A 21,661-nucleotide genomic window follows, 5' to 3' on the forward strand; every position below is an offset into this window, starting at 1 on the left:
GGTATAGTATACGGTATAATGAATTTTTTTTGGCATATTGTACCGGTCCACCCCTACAGTTATCTACCTATTTCAACTTTCGATTTTTCGATTCCATGATTCTAAGACTCAAATCAATCTAAATATCAATGAAAGTATTGAACAAACAACATTTCTAAATGTATAATTTCCAAATTCCAATCGAACGAGCAACGCCAAAAGTTTCAATCCATCTCTCAACTAACGCGCAACGACAATCAAAATTCAAACATTAAAAAAGTTTAAAATTCAAAAAATCTCAATTTCAAACAACTAAAATTCAAAGTTCAAACGACTAACTAACTGTCTAAGAATCTAGGACCACCAAATTCACCGGCCTCTCGATCAACTCAAGCCACTTGATTCTGAGAAGTTTGTGTCATCTTTGTTTGTCCAAGCTCAATGTTGCTTAACACTTCAAACAAATAAAGAACAAATAATTATCAAAATAAATCAACATACAAGTAAACAATACAATAATTTTAAACTAAATATGAAAAAAACATACCAAATTCAAATTCTTCAAGTAATTCTTGTTGAGGTACACGCTTACGCATCTTACACTAGTCCTCAACTAATTTTCAACACAAATTAAAGCTTCAAACATATTGAAAGTCAACGAGCTTCAATATGTAGATGAAACGTGATCTCTCGTGCATTTGCCTAAGATCTAATAAAACAACGATGTAAAGAAGGCGATTCATCTTCTCATTTGACTCATTTTTTCCAATCAAATATGTTTCGATCTTTAGCCTTATATATGAGTAGGAGCTAAATGATGACTACGAAGTAATTTCGATGGCTATAATACAAGGCCAAAGATATCACACATCTCTGCAAAAGATAAGTGTGATGTAGGAGACAAGAAGAGTAACCTTATAAAACATTAAATACTTAATAATCTTTTTCACATTGACCCGATCTGCAACTTCAGGCTGTCCAATAGGGTGATCATTGTAATCTTTCTAATTCAAATCATTTGTATGAGTAACATACATACTACCCCCATATATCTTGAAAACCTCCTCATATGCCTGAGTCGACTCTAACATCACATAATAAGTCGAGTTCTGGCGCGTCAATACATCTAAACATAAGGATTTATTGCAAGATATCCTATTCTTGAGCACATTCACGTAGTCGTAGAATCAAGAATATCTAAATGGTGATGCTTTGATCCACTTGACTATTTCTCTGAGCCCTCTCATCAACATACCTATCTCCTCTTACCTGTCTTGTCAACCAAATTTAGAAAGCACATACACAATTCAACAAGGCATAATCGTCAATCACCACTTCTTCAGTGATTGTACAATCAATTCACCAATCTTTGCACCTTATGACTCTCAATCTTGCAAAAAGTAATGATATTATGCAAGATTCATTCTTTGCCAATATAGTGTGCAGTAACATAAATAAAATATGTGTACAGTACATCAGTAAATGGTGATCAAAACTTTTTTTTTTCCCTGAAAAAGGGCTTGTGACGATCTTTGTGCTCAAGAGCTTCAAACAATAGTTCTTATTGTTTTATTTGACAAAATTTGGAACTGAGGACATTCAATCAACAAGTTTTCTAAACCTCTCGCTCTACAAACAAGTGTGGAAGCTCATCGAGGATTATCATATCACTCAATGCCAATCTGATCGCCTTCTGATCAAATTTCGAACTCGTCAACATTCCACTTCTACCGACACCAATAGTTGTGTAGTTCGCAATTGTTTGACCTTCTGTTGTTGAATTTTTCTTAGAGCATGAAAAAACATGTGCTTCATTCATACCATTTCGGTTTGAGTCAGCTGCAACTAATGCATTACAATGTTTACATCTTTCTTTGCACGTCTCGATTGGACAATCACCTTCTTCCATCCATACAGTAATAACCCTTCCCAATGTTTCGATTTGGTTTGGCCAACACCTTTTTGTTTCTTTCTAACACTTTTTATACTCTTTTTTTTGTGTTTGTTTCTTCCTCCAACTCTTCAACAACTTGAACATCTTCTAACATGTCCGTGTCGATATCTTACTCTTGCTCATCCATCTAACACTTTGTTGCTATCTTGATGTGCAAGAGAATCCGTTTGTTGAGACTCCATATGGATTTTCTTGCACATCAAGATAGCAATAAAGTGTTAGATAAGCAAAATCAAGACATTGACACAGACATGTTAAGATGTGTTCAAATTGTTGAAGAGTTAGAAGAGACAGAAACACAGAAAGAAGTACATAATGTGTTGCAAAGAAACAAAAAGGTGGTCAAACCAAATCGAAACATTGAGAAAGGTTTACCGATGTGTGATGAGATAAGGTAATCCTCCCATCAAGACGTGCAAAGGCAACAAAAAAAGGTGATTCTTCCATCAAGACTTGCAAATGAAGATGTAAACATTGTAATGCATTAATTACAGTTGATTCAAATTGAAACGGTAAAATGGTTTAAAAAACCATGTTGCTTCATGCTCTCGAAAAAATTCAACAACAAAAGGTCAAACAATTTGAACTTCACAGCTAGTGGTGTTGGCGGAACTGGAACACCGACGAGTTGAAAATTTGATTAGAAGGTGATTAGATTGCCATTGTGTGAGATGATAATCCTCAACGAGCTTTCATGGATCAAAACAATGAGTCAAAGTTTCATGCAAGCAATTAGGCATTTTACATAATTAATTCTCGGATTTTTTTTTTTGATAAATTAATAAGTAATAGAGAAATTTATAAATCGTGTCATGGTGGACTTGAACTTAGGACCTCTGACTTTAAACATTAATCATTATCGCTAGGCCAACACACACACACGTCTCGGAACATTTTTATTACTCTTGGATAGTGTGTATATTTAATTATGATATTATCAACAGTTTCAAACATTTTAATGAAAAAGCAATTACTTAGAATTTAGAATGTAATTTACCTTGTTAATATTTTTACTAAATTTCATCATTTATTATAACAGATAAAAGTTATTTGACATATAATAAATTTATTACTAGTTAACTTATAATATAATAAGTTGACTTATAATATAATAAGTTGTAAGAATTTTATAATTTTATATTTTCAATCTAAATCCACTTAACGAACTAATAGTGTAAAGCTAAAACTTACTAAGACGAGCTCAAATAAAGATTTATCAAGTCTAAATTCGAGTAGCTCACGAGCTGTTTATTATTGGGCCCAAGAGGTTTGAATATCAAAATCTTAAACCCTTCAATTGGGCTACATATATATTGCCCAATTCTAATTCATTGTTCTCATTGAATTGGTTTGTCCAAATATATAAAGCTCACAATGTCTGCATCTATATAGAAAGATCAACTTGTTACGGTTGGAAATATTTGTGCAAACCAAGTTGGCTTATTTTGGGGGGGGGGGGGGGGGGGGGGGGGGGGGGGGGGGGAAGCAAAGGCCGATTTGCTCTTTTACCAATTGAAATTTGACACTTCTGTGCATTTGGATATGCGATGCATCTATTCTAATTTAATTTTAACTCTAATTAATAAATATTAGTATTTGAAGATCTATAAATTTTAATTAAAGATTACTAAATCTTAATTGAGATTAATGAATCCTAAGTACAACTCTAATTAGAAATATATTATCTGCTAGTCCATCGGTGGGACACTGAAAGTGAGTCGTATTCATTTTTGGGTCGTCCCACCGAAAGTGAGTCGTTTTCTTTTTTTGGTAAAAAATAGGAAATTTAAGACCCTATTAATAAAATTAATTGCACTCTTATTTTTCTTAATCACCCTAATTAATACTTATCTCTTATTTTTGAAATTAATTTTGAATTAATTTAATTTAAAATAATTAATTACACATATAATTAAATACATTTAATATACTAAACATCAACTTCTTAAATCTCGTGCCCAAATGAACTGCCTCACTTATGATGGGATGAAGTGAGTATTATTTATTAAAAAGGGAACCAATACTTTGAAATTAATAACTAGTCCCTTCATTCCACCTATCTTGAGACACTTTTCTTTTTGGACGTCCCACCTATTTTGAGACATTTCCTTACTGGGCAAAATTTTTACTCTTTATTCACCTTTTAATTTTTTCACCTATACAAAAAACACTATTTTCTTAATTCTCGTGCCCCCAAAAAAAGGTCTGAAGATAGTCGGAACAGAGAGAGTAATAACTAATAACGTCTGAATATCTGCACATGAGATTTTCCATTGAAATATATGGGTAGGGCTGTAAGGGAGAGGATTCCGATAGCCTACTATTAGTGCATAGAGTAGATTAAATACCAACTCTTTCAACAAAGGGTAGTCCATCTAAAATTAGAATTGATGAAATAAGTTGAGAAAAAAGTAAAACTTTTGAACTTATAAGAGCAAATTTGGGCAGTTGCAGCTAGCTATATATTATATCTAAAAGGCATAGGCAAGTTCAATGGTGAGTAGCTGCATTGCTTCCTTAGTGGCAGCACTAGAAAACATTATGCCAACTATGATATCTCAGTTTGGTTCCCATGTCTTGACTCAGTCCAATATTGATGTTGGTAACCTCATCAAATCCTTACTTTGTTTCTTATAAAAATGTTGTCACTCAATCAAATGATCTTGGCCCATCCACTAAATAATTATACAACGCTTCAAATGTAAAGAAATCGACATCTTAATTTACCTTTACACATGAAGAGATCGATGCCCAAATTTACATTTACAAAATCTGTCACTAATGTCATCAAATGTTACAAAATTATGTATTTTCATTTGAATAGCATATACTATAGATGTATTGAAGCCAAGGTTTGTTTATGTCTAAGTTGCCCCAATTTGTTGGTGCAGAAATATTAAATTAGGCAGATTAGGTGGAAAGAAGATTACTAAATTAAGTGGTGTGGTATCTCCAGTGGTTCCCAACCTGCAACAATCTATACCAACAGCACCACCCTTTATATCATTAGGCAGATAAATAGTGTTCCCCTCTTCTTTACTACAAAATCTTAATCTCTCTCTCTCTCTCTCCAAGACAAGAAATCATGCCTAGATCTTGGAACCTACGATAGATGACCACAATTTCCTCGTCAAATTGGCCCATAATGTCTCACTAAAGTACGATTAGACGCAGAAAGAAGAAGAAATTAAAGCACCAAATTAAAAACATTAAACAATGTCGTCCTAAACTTTGTTTTCTTACTTGATGGAGGGAGAGTGGCGGAGTTTGAACCATAGACATTGTTGCTTATATACTAAAGTCTGAACCACTTGGTGCAAAGTATATGTTACAACGTGAGTGCAATTAAACTAGTTTAATCGTATAAGCATGCCGCTTCATTCGAGGACCATCTTAACAAATATGGTTATAAAATTTTGTATTGTGTTAGTCCTTACCTTGGGATTAGATAAATTCTTAAAATTTCGGGTTAGATGTGATATTTTTGTTTGTAGTAGGGCATTAAATTGTACACTCAAACAAAATGATCATTGTCAAGCTCAGCTGGAATAGTCCCATCATTTAAGCTTGAACTCTAATTAAAACGGGATTGGAGAATTAATGATGAAGAGCTCCATACTTGGAATATTTTATATGACATGAGACTTTGCTACACAACATGCTTGATTGTAACTAGTGACAACCTATTTTGATATATAGGGACAAATTGTTTGCGAGTATGAAAGAAACATGCAAGATTATAACTAGCTTGCGCGGGACCTCTATTCATAAATGAATCCATTCATCATTTTAAAGTCTTGAATTGCTTTTGCAAGGGTATCGAGTTGATCAAATGTTTCTGTTTTAAGAATTTTAGTACCCAATTTTTTTGGAGTTAATGGGCAGAATTATCCCTCCCCATACAAGAAAAGGATAAACTAATTAATACAATAAAATTTATGACTTTTTTTATCCTTATTTTGATATTTTTAAAATATAAAAATAACTACTATTATATTATTTATCTTCAATTAAAAATTATAAAATTATATTCTCAAAATTTACCCCCTCAAATATGAGTTAATAGGTGAAATAGTTTAGTGTCCCAAATTACAATAAGTACTACTGTGTAATCGTAAAAGTAATATTAGTAGGAATGTTGATAACATCCAAGCTAACATGCAGCCGAAATTAAATAACACACATGATACTTTTTCACGAGTTAAGTAAATTCAGCTTGTGAGTACCTAATGGCCAAATTCATTATGATCATCAACATTACACGGTACAGTACAAGATCTTTTGGTGATCAACCTTTACAAATTGACTACCTAAGATTAATACATCTATCAATTAACTGCACCCAAAATGTTGACTCAGCATGGAAAACTAACAGTCGATAAACCTAATGTTAATCAAACAAATAAACAACCTGCTTCGCTCCGGTATCCTTGATCTTTAACCCTTACCATTGACCTCTCGTTAATACAGAGTGAGACTTTACAGATTGGTTGCCTAAGCCTCATCCGTCAAAGCACGACTTGAAAAATCGATGTCATGTTTGCAGCAGGATAAATGACCAGTTGGTTGTGAGCGAATGTTAGGTAGATGAAAATGCACTTACAAAACGTACGAATGAGAGGACCATTTTGTAGCTTTTATAGGCTTTCATGTCGTGGTCAATTTATACCACTTCCCACTTCTAGAAGCTTCCTAGAACCGCTACAATTCCTCTCCAAAAACTGTCAGTCGACCAAACCAGAATGTTGGTTGAAAAGATCATGAATCCTGAAAAATAGGAACAAACTGCTCAGTACTTTGGACCATGATTAATCACCTCTTCACTTCTCAAAAACGCGTTCAACTACCAAATAACATTTATTCAACAATCAAAGAATAATAAAACGTGAAAGGAAGGTAAAGATCAATTATATACTGTTATCAATGAAGAGTCAAAGTTCAGCTTCAAGGCACACTCTAGAATGTTGATTGGTTCTCAAAAATGTTGACAACAAAGTGTTATCAACATTCCACCCAACATTGTCAGAGTCAACATTAACTCTAACAACAGGCCAATCTATATATTCTCATTTAGTAAAAGAAAATACTACCCATGAAGATTAAAACGGTTATTGCCGAAAAAATGCTAAATTTTGTAATTTTCTGGTTTATATCATGACATTTTTTTTTGCCAAAAAATACATGAATTTAATTTTGAGTTTGAATTGTTCCACGACTTGCAATTTCGCTCAAATCCAATCTAATGTGGCAATCAAATTTGACAGCATGTAATGAAAATCGCCCTAAAAAGTACACAAGCTGGACATTTGAATGAAAATTGGGCGGTTTCCATTACACGCTGGCAATTTCGAATGCCACATCATATTGAATTTAGGTTGGAAGTCGTGGGATGATTCAGAGTCAATCTTAAATTCATGTATTTTCTGGCAACAAAAAGGTATGATATAAATAAAAAAAATAAAACTTTTAAGGTATTTTTCGACAATAACCCGAAGATAAAAATTGGGAAAATTAGCCCTTTAGATGTAAATGTACAAACATACCCTTAATGATTTAAAAACAAAAATAATAATCTAACCCTCCATCCAAACCTGCAGCTTCCCCATCCCTTTCCCTGAAACCCTAATTTTTCCACTTTTGTTGCCGTTGCAATCTCCCATTTGGGCCACCACTGTCCGGCGTGTCCGCTGATACCACCATTATTGTCGCTGACGATTTCAAGTTTTCTTCTTCTTCTTCTTCTTCTTCTTCTTCTTCTTCTTCTTCTTCTTCTTCTTCTTCTCTCTTTTCACCTATTTCTCTTTGTCAATCTCTCCATTTCTGTTTTTTGGGCCATCGCCTATTCCCCCTCTCGACGGCACCGCCACCATCTCTCCACCGCGTTGCCGCCGCCCGATTGATACTACGCCGACAGTTCTAATGCATATGTACTTCTCTCTCTCTCTCTCTCTCGTCTACCTTTTCTCTCGCTCTCTTTTCTCGCGATTCTCTACTTCTATCTCCCTCATTTGCCACCGTTGTCTACCACTCCTCGTCCACCTTCGCTCTCTCTCCATTTTCTCCATTTCCTCGCCTCTCTCTCCGTCTTCTACTGATTCTCCAGCGTCTTTCTGCCTCACCACCTTGATTCTCCAACGCCGCTACCACCTCAAAACGCTGCCTCCAAAATTGTAATTATTACACACTTTTTTAGCAAAAGTGTGTAATAATAGTAAAAATGTGTAATTGCCAAAACATGTGTAAATGTTCAAAATACACTATTACACACTTTTTGCGACTACTACACGATTTTGCAAAAGCATGTAAATCGAAAATGTGTTGTCTAAGAGTAGTCATAGACAACTAAGTTTCAAACTTTGTTGTCTATAGCCGCATTTTTTTTAAGGTAATAGACAACATATTTGGTCATAAATGTTGTCTATATAATAATAGACAACATATTTGGTCATGTCTGTTGTCTATGTGTTGAAATCTTGTAGTGAGGCCTGAAATTTTTTAACCCGATAAAATTATAGGACGAATAACTCGTAACCAAATAGCCTGACACTCGATAGGGTTGGCCCGAAAATAGCTCAAATCCTATAAGACTGATCCAAAAATAATGTGTTCGCTTGATTATATGAAAATTTTCTCGTTATTTGATTTACAACTTCATTATTTTACTTCTAAAACTTGTATAATAACATTTTTTTTCCTCAAAAGTTTGTTAAATGTATTTTAGTTCAATATTAAAAAGTTATACTCGTCATTTCACTTTTCTGTATTTTTAATTTCTATAGAGAAAACGTTTAGATGTAAAAATTAGAAAGTGATTAGTAATTAATAAAATTGTCTGCATCTATATTTTTAAGAGTTGCATATTAGTTATTATATTAAACGATGTTGGAATTCACTTATTTATGTATGAATTTGTATGTTACAAATATAATATTGTCAAGAGAAATATATTAATTATAATTTTTTTAATAAACTTTTGAGCCCTATGAACTAACTCGAAACTCGAACGTTTAGGGTTAAGATTGAAAATTTTGAATCAGAATTTTTTTCAACATTAGCCAGCACTCGAATAATCCGACAACTCGATAAACTAGCCCGAAATTTGATGGATTAACCCGATTAATACCCCTGCCTCTTGATAGGCTTAAATAACTATAAGCCTATTATAACTTAAATTTAAGTATGTCCATATTAATTCATTCCAGTAAATAATTAATATTGCACTATCTATCTATGATCATCCATATTACGAATATGACTCATTTTCATTTAATGATTTCTCGTGCTTAAGATAGTGCATATAAATTAAATAATTTAAGCCCATTGACAACTTTAATTAATTAATATATTGGATAGTTTAAATTACTCTAACATTATTATTGTACTTGGAATTAATTCCAATCGGTCGAATTTCTAGTACAATAAACCTTATAAGCACCTCAACGAGATATTATCAACTCGACACATAAAAACACAATTTATAGTGTATTCAGTTAATATGGTTAAATTTTCACCACCTCTAAAATTCGAATCCAAGTTTAATCAATTATTCATACGTTACAAACGATTTATTCATAGAAATTTATTACGTTTCAAATTTATTCTGATTTCTGATCGTATATTTATCATTCATATTATCTTTTTTGTGATTATCGCTCGGTTTTGTAGTGTTATAAAGGTTAATAAAATTGTGTTATGCAACTAACTTTCCACTCGAGATATATATGCCAATTATTTGATTATTTATTTCTAGAAATTATAAGCTTACAAATTAAATGACACACTTGGAAATTTTGTGAAACTAACCCACGTGTCAAATGAATAAATCACATATAAGGTGAATTATTATTGAAGAAATCTATTTTTAATGTCAAATATTATATGATTTATGCTTAATTGTGCTAAATTTTGGGGTTTGTATGAGCTTAATCTTAAGATAATCTTCTGGAAATTGGTGCGTTTTATGTGTTGTTTTATGCTTTGCAGGAGATTTAGGTTTTATAGATGGAAGAATGCAATTTTGGAGATTTTTGGGCTAAGAATGGCGTTTTTAGCATAGCTCTGTTTTTATTTTTAAAATTTAAAAATTAAATTTAAATTTATTTTTTATTATATTTGTAGAATTTAATAAATAAATTAATTAAAAAAAGTATGAAAATGGTGGATGTTGGGGTAGGACAAATTTGAAATAAAAACATGACAAACCACCGAACTCATTTAATGATTTTAAAGTCCATTTGGAGCAAGCCAAAGTTAAACCTATATCGTGGTCTGTTGGATATGATTTATCCGAACCGACTTTCGATATTCTATTTTAACATATAAATGTAATTATTAACAATCTTTTATTTGTATATACATTAGATAATCATTACATAGAGTTAAAATCGTATAAAACCATATTTTTCATATAAATTATAAACCTACAAAAGTATCTACATTGAACACTAATGAATTTATATATATATATATATATATAGTTTTGAATTTGAATTTCACGAGGGACGCAATTATTTTATAAGTATATTAAGTGCAATTATATGCTAGGTCAAGTGTGTCAGAGATTCGTAATTGTATGAAAAATCAGTTTTTACTACTCCATTCGGACTAGAAAAACATGCACAATTTGTCATTTTGAGACGATCCCAAAAATATTTATTTATTTATTTTTGAACACTACTTTATTCACAACAAAATGAGAATCATTCTCTTATCACACATACTCTTCTAATATTTCTTAAAATCCGCATCATCAAAAGTGATAATATATTTTTTGGGGATGAAAGGAGTAGAACACTATTTATTACATATATGCAAATATAGAAAATGGCTTATGCTCTCTTATCGTAAGACATAGTTAGTGCTGCGCCAAAAACTAGAGGAGGTTGGAGGTTGACTTCAAACGATTTGGCTAATTAGCAATTGAAACAAAGTTAATTTTGTATTCTTATTTGTGTAAACAGAAAATAAAAAATTTACTAGTGAGAGAATGGTCGACATGAAAGGAAGAGATGGGCCCATTTAGGAGGGTTAAATCCGGACTTGGAGGTCCACCTATAGATGGGCTTTGTTCTACTTTTCCGACTACTCTCTTTACTATAACGATTTGCTGTGTCGGTCTACCTCAACAATGTTTCAAGCCAATCAATTAAAATTAATTTCCTATAAAGAACTTATTTATTTTTTTGGCGCTTTTTGTTCATTCAACTCGTTTTCAATTACTTATATAAAGTCTAGATGTGGCGACTCGTAATTCATTTGCATGTGTTGTGTTTTGCTAAAAAACTGAACAAAAAGATGCTAAAAAAATATTATAACTCTTGAGGGATAGTGTATTAGAGGAGTGGGGAATTGTAACTAAAATGTATAAACTTTTAATAATTCCACAACATATTTATAAATCGAAAATGTCTTACATGTATAAGAATGAGATTTATGCAAAACAATCCCTTATATAGCATGTGTGGATTTTCTTCGTACAATTAAAATATATATATATACTACTTTTGATATCTCATATAAATTTCTTCATCATTAAAAAGAAAGTGTTTTGAAAAAAAAAGCTCATAAATAGGTCGTAAGATGTAAAAATAAGCTTCAATATTAGTTCATAAGCTCTACAAAATAAGTTTATTTTTGATTTTCATGATCGCATATAAGCAATAAATAATTCATAAAAAAATCTTACTAATTGTTATTCTAATATATATCTGTCCGATTTCATTTTTCTTCATTTTTCTCTCGATTTTTTTCACTCTAATTCACAATTCTCTTTCAATTCTAACTTAATTATAAATTCAATCATTCAAATATTTTGACAACTTATAAACTCTAAACACATTATTCATTATATATGATAAGCTCTTCAAATATCTTAAAAGTTATTAAGTTTAATTTATAAACTATATGAAATAAAATAAACTTAGCAAAACACTACCCTCTGAATGCAGACAGTTTTATCATTTATGTATTTGTATATTCCTCAAATACATATCAGTTATGGTCAAATTTTACACTGATTTATTGTTTATTGATATCCTTCTATTGACAATTAGTAATTTCTAACCCTTTATCCCGTCAAAATAGTTGTTCTATCTCTTTATACCCTCAAAATAAGATTGAAGGCATTTATGTCCCCAGTAAATATATTCATAATTAGATTTCAATTAATTTATTTTATAATTGTCACTTGTCCCTTGCTACTAATATAAACAATTTTCACCGCCACACATCTATCGGATTGAAAATAAAACGAACTACTAAACTGCAATTTTATAAGAGGCATTGAATTATGAAAAATTAATTAAGAGTGCAAGACGTAAAATGAATAACATCACCCGTCTCGAAAAGCGCGTGGGTCTGTCTAATAATTAGCGTTAATTAACAATTAGTAAAACTGAGTTTCCTCTCTCTCTCTCTCTGTAGTCAACAAACATATCACGACGACATTTCATTAGTAGCTACAACTCCTATATAAACCTACTGGGTTTGCCTCAGATAGCAACATACCTTCCCCACTGCAAATTAAACTATCACTGTCTCTCATCATCATCATCCTCTCTCTCCACTAGCAAATTTATCTATTTTAGATCATACAAGTTTTGATCAAAGAGAATGACGGTATCGAAGAAAGCTGCATGCAACTCCCACGGTCAAGATTCTTCATACTTCCTTGGATGGCAAGAATACGAGAAGAATCCATACCATGAGGCTACCAATCCCAATGGGATCATTCAAATGGGGCTAGCAGAGAACCAGGTATATAGCTCAACTCATTTCAATCATATAAACATTAATAAAAAAAAATATGAATATAATAGTTTTAATATTCTTTTTCCAAATTACGATTGAGCTATAATGTTCTCTCTCTCCGCAGCTCTCGTTCGACCTACTGGAGTCGTGGCTGGCCGCAAATCCTGATGCAGCCGCCTTCAAGAGAGGCGGTCACTCCATTTTCAGAGAGCTAGCGCTCTTCCAAGACTATCACGGCCTTCCCGCTTTCAAAAATGTAACCATGCAAAATAATTCAACATTTATATAAATTTCATTTTGTTCATGAAAATTAAGTGACATGCTATAAATATTGTTCATTCAGGCACTGGTACAATTCATGACGGAAATACGTGGAAATAAAGTTCGGTTTGACCCAAACAATATTGTTCTGACAGCCGGCGCCACGTCAGCTAACGAAACCCTTATTTTCTGCCTCGCCGACCCCGCCGATGCCTTTCTACTCCCTACGCCCTACTATCCTGGGTACCTCTCTCTTAACATGTTTTTAGATTCGTATCTTAACCTCTATTTATAACACACTCTTTTTTTCTCACTTTTATGTGGGTAGTGGTTCCCTCTGTGTGCAGTTATTTTCGCACATTTGTTTGGTGTAGAAGTCCCGTGTCTGCGTGCGGGTTGCTTATTTGGTTATATTTATATGCCTCTTGTAATTCTAATTCAAAAAGATAACATTAAAAAATTTCAGTCTTTTTTATTCTCCTATTGCCCTCTACAAATCTTCTTTGGAGAAAAATATAAATAACGTAAAAACCAACAGGTTAAACACAAAATCAAGATAACTTTGATCTGATATACGTAAGTACATGCAGGTTTGACAGAGACCTTAAATGGCGGACGGGAGTGGAGATCGTGCCGATACAGTGCACCAGCAGAAACGGCTTCAGAATCACTTCATCTGCTCTGCAAGAAGCCTATCAACTTGCTCAAAATCGTAATCTCAAAGTTAAGGGAGTATTACTCACTAATCCTTCTAATCCTCTCGGGATTACTCTAAACCGGAACGAGCTCAATCTCCTCCTCAATTTCGTCGACGCTAAAGGGATTCATCTTATCAGCGACGAGATTTACTCCGGCACAGTTTTCGACTCCACCGAATTCATCAGCATCATGGAGCTTCTACCAAACCGGAATTCGGAACTCTCGAACCGGGTTCACGTCGTCTACAGCCTCTCCAAGGACCTTGGCCTGCCCGGCTTCCGAGTCGGGGCGATATACTCCAACAACGGTTCAGTGGTAGCAGCCGCCACCAAAATGTCGAGCTTCGGCTTGATCTCGTCGCAGACTCAGTATCTTCTCTCCGCCATGCTCTCGGACGACGAGTTCCAAAAGAAGTACGTCGTGGAGAACCGGAGGAGGCTGAAGAACCGGCACGCAATGCTGGTTCGAGGCCTGCGGAGAACCGGGATTCCGTGCCTCGAGAGCAACTCCGGTTTGTTCTGCTGGGTAGACATGAGGCATCTATTGAGGTCGGAATCATTCGAAGCGGAAATGGAGCTGTGGAAGAAGATGGTTTACGAGGTCCGGTTGAACATCTCGCCCGGTTCGTCGTGCCACTGCGTGGAACCGGGTTGGTTCCGCGTGTGCTTCGCCAACATGTCCGAAGATACACTGCAGCTTGCAATTCGGCGCATCAAATCGTATGTGGATTCAATTTCTGCAATGAAAACCGGCAATGCGAGATCGAGAACCAAATCCATATCCAAATGGGTTTTTCGGCTCTCGTATCATGATCGTGAACGTGATCGCTAGCTGATTCAATTAATGTGAACACAATCCCATTTATTGTGTGATTTTTTTTACTGATGATTTTGAGTTACATATTTTGGTGTAATTCATTGGATTTAGGTAGAGATAGTGCACTCTGTCCTTGTGGACGAGAAGTGATTTATTTCGAATTGTAAACTCGCTCATTTTTAGTTATTTGATGAGGTCTTCTTGAATAGTACATACTTCTTTGATTGTAAATTCGCTCATTTTTTTTTACTACCATATGTTTGTATGCATACAGTAATTAATAATTTAAAATGTACTACATGATCCGACTAGTATCACGTCATCAAAGAAGTTCAAATAGCTTCTTGTAATTAATTATGATTTGTCACTTGTTAACCAAATCATAATAAAAAAGTATAATTATAGTAAAACTAAATGGAAACATGTTGGTGGAATTAAAACTAAGGTAAACATTTTGTGTGATTCGTGAACTCTTTTGCATATGTAATATTTTCGAAAGTTCATATTATAGTAGTTGGCGAGGCCTGTTTTAAAATGAATAATATTACACTTAAATACACGAATTTTCGCTCAATTTTGATTATGCACATATACTAACATTTCTACCACCAAATACACAACTTTTTAATTGTTCTAATTTTACTCATGGTGGTCAGTTTTCAATAAATTAATATCATCGTAATTAGTTAAAATAACGTAGACATCCAACTACATCATTTAATTAGTACATTAACTGTTTAAGCATGTAAACATTTTAGACATCCACCTCATTATTAATTCAAGGGCAAATAACAATAGTGTGAAAAATCAAAACAATTAAAAATTTGTATATATTTTGAAGGCTAATTTTTTAATTCATATAAGAAACTAAAATTCAGTAAAAGTTCATATACATAGGTGCAATTATTCATTTAAAATAATCAAGTTATCGGCTTTCAATTTCCCTGTGTAAAATGATTGAAAGGTTATAGTATTTTTTTTTCTCACTCTATCTACGAAAATACGATGTAGTTTGGATGACATGCATGAGTTTTAAAAAATTGTTGGAAGATGTATATATAACGAGAAAAATACTCACCAAACTGAATCAATTGATGATTAAGGATTATTAAGGGTGAGCTTTAAATCCCCCATTCTCTGTAGAAAAGAAAATTTCCCTTTCTTATTCTTCTTGTTCACTCCAAAAAGAAATAATATTATCATGATGTATTGATTCAATAATATTATCTCTCCTTAAAATGAAAAGGAGGGATAAAAAAAGATAATTTTTTTTATATAGAAAATTAGGGATAAAGGAGGGATACAATGACACACAAAAAAAGGAAGAAATAAAGGATTTAAATGAATAATTCATTAAGTGGACTTAAAAAATGTCTAAATTAAAATAACAAAAATAAAAACTATTCATTAAAAAAAAACTCTAAAATGTACTTTTACGCAAAAATTGATTATTTTTAAGTTTTTTTTCTCTTCTTAGGGTACGTTCGCTTTGATGGATGGAAAAAATAGGAATAACAAAAATTTATGCCTTTAAATGTCTCATTTATTTTCCCACATTTTACACAAAATAGAAGTTCACAATTTTTACTTCCTTATTTTCACTTCAAGGAGGGATAATATTATCTGAGGCACTCTCCCATGCAATTGGTTGCACCGTGCAATTGGTTTATGAATGACACCACTTCAACATACAAATGACACTTGAAGATTTTCAAGTGTCATTTGTATGTTGAAGTAGTGTCATTCGGAAATGTTCAAGTGTCATTTCTCAAATGAAGTAGTGTCATTATGGAAACTAGTTGCACATGAGTATTTGTGATATTATCCCTCCCTTTCCTTTAGAGAGACTATTTTCGATGAGGCGATGAAGCTCAATACGAGACCCTGCCTGCCCCTTTCTTTGTCCCAAGAGCAGCTACGGCTGATTCATAAGTTTTTGAAAGAAGTTCCAAGGTGGCGGTTCTTTAAAGTGAAAATGAGAAAGAAAAAATTGTGAACTTCTCTTTTGTGTAAAATGTGGGAAAAGAAAATAAATATTTAAAGGCATAAATTTTTATTATCCCTCATATTTCACATCCATCAAAGTGAACGTACCCTCAGTGGATACTTTTTATTTTTGTTATATTAGAATAGATAATTTCATGTATTAACTCAAATTTATTTTTATTCATCTTTTTCTTGTGATAAATTTACAATTAAAGCGAACATACCTTACGTGTGAGCAATGTTGAAAATATAAGGCATGTGCACGAATAAAAACACCACACTTATATATAGATGGACCAAAATAACAAAAAAAATCCACATTTTTCGTGATCTAATGGAGTACCTCTTCTTCGTAGGAGGTGGAAGGGTGGGAAATTTATGTCCTTCACCAAAATTAATGACAATAACTAAGAAAAAAAATCTTAATTTATATTCCTTCTATCTCGTCATTTGTGACTTATTTTTTTGGCATAGAAATTAACTATTGTCTATTATATGTACTAGACTACAAAGAAAAAGATAGACCAAAATAATAAACGAGCAATTTTTAGCGAGACGAAGGGGAGTATATCTATATATATTTATATAATATATAAAAATGAGTTTTTTCCCATCATTTTTTCCCTCAATTTTTTCTCTCTCTTCTCCACCAATTTTCACTATTATTTTACTCTTTTCTTTTACTAATTTCTCTCTCTCTCCCTCCCCCCTCCCTTTTCTTTTAATCTTTTCCAAAAATCGTCTTTGACTCTTGAAAAAAAAATTCGACACACCTAAATTTAAGTTCGTAATAAAATCTTTAATATGACATAAAAATCATCAAAAATAAATTTTAAACGAATAAGTGTTGAAAAAATTACATTTAAAATATTTTATTTTTTCTCTCTTCATTATTTTTTACTCCATAACTTTTTATTTATGCATGTGTATGAAAATATTTATTTATTTATTAAGATATAGTATTTTATATTTATTATATTTTGATTATGTTTGATATTTATATTTATTTATTTAAATATGTCGTTTAATTTTAATGTTCGATGATTCATCGTGCTTCGCACTAAGTACGTTCTAGTTTTTATAAAGAAAAAAAAAAGCCTTATTGATTATAGTAGGAAATGTGGTTTGCCGACATTGGACGCTGGACGACAGTTAAAACGTTGTTAATTAAAGACAATTGTCAATATAATGACGTTGTCTAAGCTGTTTAAGCAACACATATAATTATATTGTGCTATTCCATACTTGTGTTTCATTTTTATGTTAGTTTTTAATATTTGTTTTCTTCGATTGTAATTTTTAGTGGTTTATTTTAATTTTTAAATATTAATTAGGGTTCATTAATCCAAGTAGGATTTATAATTATTTTTTATAATTAAACTATAATCTTTTATTTAATAATTGATTATAGGAGTTGATTATTCAACGTTAGGATGTTTATATAATTTTTTTAATTTTAGTTTCTAGTAATGAATAGGGCTGTAAATGAACAGCTATTCGCAAGCTATTCGAGATTCGGCTCGAAAAAAGCTCGTTCGGAGCTCGATTCGATAATAAACGAGCCGAGCTCGAGCCTGATTTCGAGCTCGAAAATTTTATCGAGCCGAGCTCGAGCCTGACAGTGCTCGGTTCGTTGAGTTCGCGAACATGTTCGAATTCGATTGTTCGCGAACATGTTCGCGAGCCTGTTCACGAACCTTCAGTCGAGCCTTCAATCGAGTTAGTACACGAGCCTTAAACGAGTCGAACTCGAACTCGAGTACTATATTAATTAAGAAGATTTTCTTAAATTTATAACAAATTGAAGCTTGAACATCATATATACAAACATCTAACGAGCCGAGCTCGAGCTCGATTTCGAATTCGACATTATCGAGCATCACCCGAGCCGAACTCGAACCGAGCTCGAGCTTAGTAAGTGGGTGACGAGCCGAGCTCGATCATCAAGATAAAAGCTCGAATCGAGCTCGAGCCGAGCTCGAACACCCGAATATTAAAACAAGCCGAGCTCGAGCCTGCTAGTATTCGGCTCGGCTCGGCTCGTTTACAGCCCTAGTAATGAATATTATTCAGGATAATAATAATAATAATAAAGTAGTGAAGTTAATAATAAAACAAAATAGGGCATAAAAATTTATAGGGCAGATCCCATAGGATTTTTGTGTTTCTTTTTGTGGTTTGGCAAAAACTAAATTTCCTCTCTTGAGGGTGGATGAGAAAGTAACATGCGCCTATGCGAGATGTTCAAATTCAAATTCACAAATCATGTGCAATATATCAGTCTTTTATGGTGTGTAATTATATATCATTCTTTTATATACACGTATAAATTTTTTGTATGTATTTAAATTTAAATATAAAATACGCATAAGATATTTAGAGAATATAATATCATAATAGATAGTATAAAATACAATTTAACATGTCAGGAATTCAAGAAAGAAAGAGAGAGAGAGAAAAAAAAAAGTAATCACTACTAATTTCAACTCAGTTTCACTTAAAATGGATAAAATGCAAGCAAAGTTTGACCAGCAGGATTTTCGATTTACAGGAAACGTGGGCTCGGTGTTTGATAACGGAGTTGCCTGCAAGTAATATATTTTCCCTTTTATTTTTCTGCCAATTAAAACTTTTGAGTAGTAAATTAGAGCACCGCCCTTCACAAACTTTTACCCTTTTTGTTATGTTATCCGTTTAGTATTTAATAATCATGCAATTTAACTTGAGATATAGTAGAATATTCTTCATTAGAAGCATGGAATTTCATTACCTAATTTAAGTTGAGTGTAAAATCCAGCACAATGATAGGGAAAATAATAAAAAATGATTGGTTGACATAGAGAGTCCATTTATGAGACTAGGAAAAGTCTAAATGCACATAATATGTGCACACATAATTGGACATTTTTGTCAATTTGCATATTTTTATTAATTGAGGAATAAATTTAATTTTAATTGAATTTGCAATTTACCTCATTACCCATGGTAATTATTAAGGAAATGGTTTTCAAAATCTTATTTCCTTTCTTCCATTATACGAATTCAATATGAAGAACATAGATTATCGCTCTTTTCTCTACAAGATTTCATTTTCTTATGAACAAGATCCAAATACATATAATCTACAAGGCTTATAATGAAAATCACGATTACAACAAGGTGAAATCTCAACCAAATCGCAATCAAATACAATGCCCACAACCTGCTCGATGAAATTCCTGAGTGAAGTGCTTAAGAAAGAATTTGACTTGAACAAAAAATTATGACCCGCAGCAAAGTAACTAGAAGATCCTTAGCTTCGATCTAAAGGACTTGCAACGTGGTTTAGCTCATGTGTTGTTGATGCTAATAACAATGGTAAAGAAATCTGTATAATCAATTACATAGTCGACTTACAACCCACTGGATATGTAAAATCTGACTAATTGTATAATTCAACAGTCCACTAGTGAAAATTCTGGCAGGATTTTTACAAATCCATTGTCTTTCAACTCTCAGTGTTCATTAAATTTTTCGTACATCAAAAGATCACATACAAGTGGACATGACTCTTATTTTTGTTTTTATGTATTCTTGATTTTCCATTCAATAAGAAACGTCACATTGGGGTGGTACCGGTGGATTGTTTCCAGAAAGTGGGGTGCTTAATTTCAATCTTTTGTTTTTTGAATTAGTTGATCTAATTTCATTATATATATGAAAATCGAGGTGATGGAGTAACAAATTAAATAAGATTAATTCAATTTGATTTTATATTTCATTTTTTTAGTTTAGTAATATAAATTTATATTAATAAATTGGGCATATTTTAAGAAACAAATCAATTACTTTCCAAAAGTATTGAAGTTAAAGAAAAAGAAAAAAATATCATTAAGAACAAATCAATAACTTCACAATATAGAATAAGGGTAATTTAGTCAAGGATAAAATTTGAACCGGGGTCATAAAAAATAAACCGGTCCGGTTTAATTTTCAGGGGCATTATGTGCGCACATAATATGTGCATTTAGCAGTACTCTTATGACTAATGATGCGTTCTGGTATACGTATTTTTCTTTTTTCTTTTTGTTGAGAGCGATATTTAACATGTTACGTATAATTAATCGTTATGGAGGTTGCAATTCCAGATGTCATACGCTGGCTAATTTTATTGGGTTTTTCGATAGACTAGTACGTAAAATTATTTTAAATTATTATTTAAATTATACGATATTTTCTCCATCCTCTAAAATTATGCATACCTTTTCTTTTTGGTACTGCCCCCAAAATTATGCATACCCTATTTTTAGACACTATCCCACATATAATTCTTACAATTTTACCTTTTTAACTTACACTATTTACTCATAATCTATTTAACAATACCATCACTATGGGACCCTTTCTCCACTATCATTACTACAAACTTTCATGCATAATTTTGGGGGACGAGGGTGTATTATTTTTGTATAAATAATTATTTATATATAAATTATTTTTAAATTTATTTAATTTAAGGTAATATAGTTGAAATTATATTAATCTGAATCATATTCCTCAATTAAATGTTAACCTTTTGTTAGAATAATAAATATTATTTTTATATAAATTTTTATTTAATAATATTTTGAAAAAAGGTTAATATTGAAGATTTTATTTCATTTGAGCATCATCTCGTCTGAACCACCCTGTAGGATCATATCATCATCTAAAGCCCTGAAGGCTACATCTAATGTTTGAACACCAGACTTTTGAGCATCATCTCGTCTAGACCTTAAAATACAAAAAATGAACTTTTATGCGTCAATTTTTTTAACATCACTATCTGGAGGTTTAAAAATCAAATTTGACTTGTGAGATTATATGATTTAAAGCTTCTAATATCATAACTAACTTATAAACATCATTATGTATGGAACTTGAAAAAATCTTGACAAACTTTTATACATTATTAGCTTCAAATATTATAATTGGGTTCCAAGAATCATCTCGTTTGGAGTTTGAAAGAACAAATTTAACTTGTGAGTATCATCATTTAATTGGGTTTGTGAGAATCATCTCGCTTGGAGCAATTCAAATTGTATTAGTTTCAATCATTCCGTCAATTAAATATAAATTTTTAATTTGGAAAGCAAGAGCTTCTTCTTGTATAAGTTTCAGTGAGCGAAGACTGTGGGGTTGGGGTGGTTCTTGCGGGCATCGACGCGGGAAAAAGGTTATGGAGCCCGAATGATAGAG

At 32.3% G+C, this 21,661-nt stretch overlaps 1 protein-coding gene across 1 annotated transcript; it reads left to right on the plus strand.

The window, feature by feature from the left end:
• The first annotated feature begins 12,458 nt into the window (after positions 1 to 12,458).
• Positions 12,459 to 14,689, plus strand: LOC131021580 (1-aminocyclopropane-1-carboxylate synthase 3-like). The gene is made up of 4 exons (XM_057950840.1): positions 12,459 to 12,688; positions 12,807 to 12,938; positions 13,026 to 13,186; positions 13,534 to 14,689. Exons 1-4 carry the CDS (start codon positions 12,545 to 12,547, stop codon positions 14,471 to 14,473), a joined length of 1,377 nt encoding a protein of 458 aa, XP_057806823.1. The 5' UTR covers positions 12,459 to 12,544; the 3' UTR covers positions 14,474 to 14,689.
• The last annotated feature ends 6,972 nt before the right edge of the window (positions 14,690 to 21,661 follow it).

The sequence above is a fragment of the Salvia miltiorrhiza genome, chromosome 4, assembly GCF_028751815.1.
Source record: "Salvia miltiorrhiza cultivar Shanhuang (shh) chromosome 4, IMPLAD_Smil_shh, whole genome shotgun sequence".
NCBI classification, from domain to species: Eukaryota; Viridiplantae; Streptophyta; class Magnoliopsida; order Lamiales; family Lamiaceae; genus Salvia; species Salvia miltiorrhiza.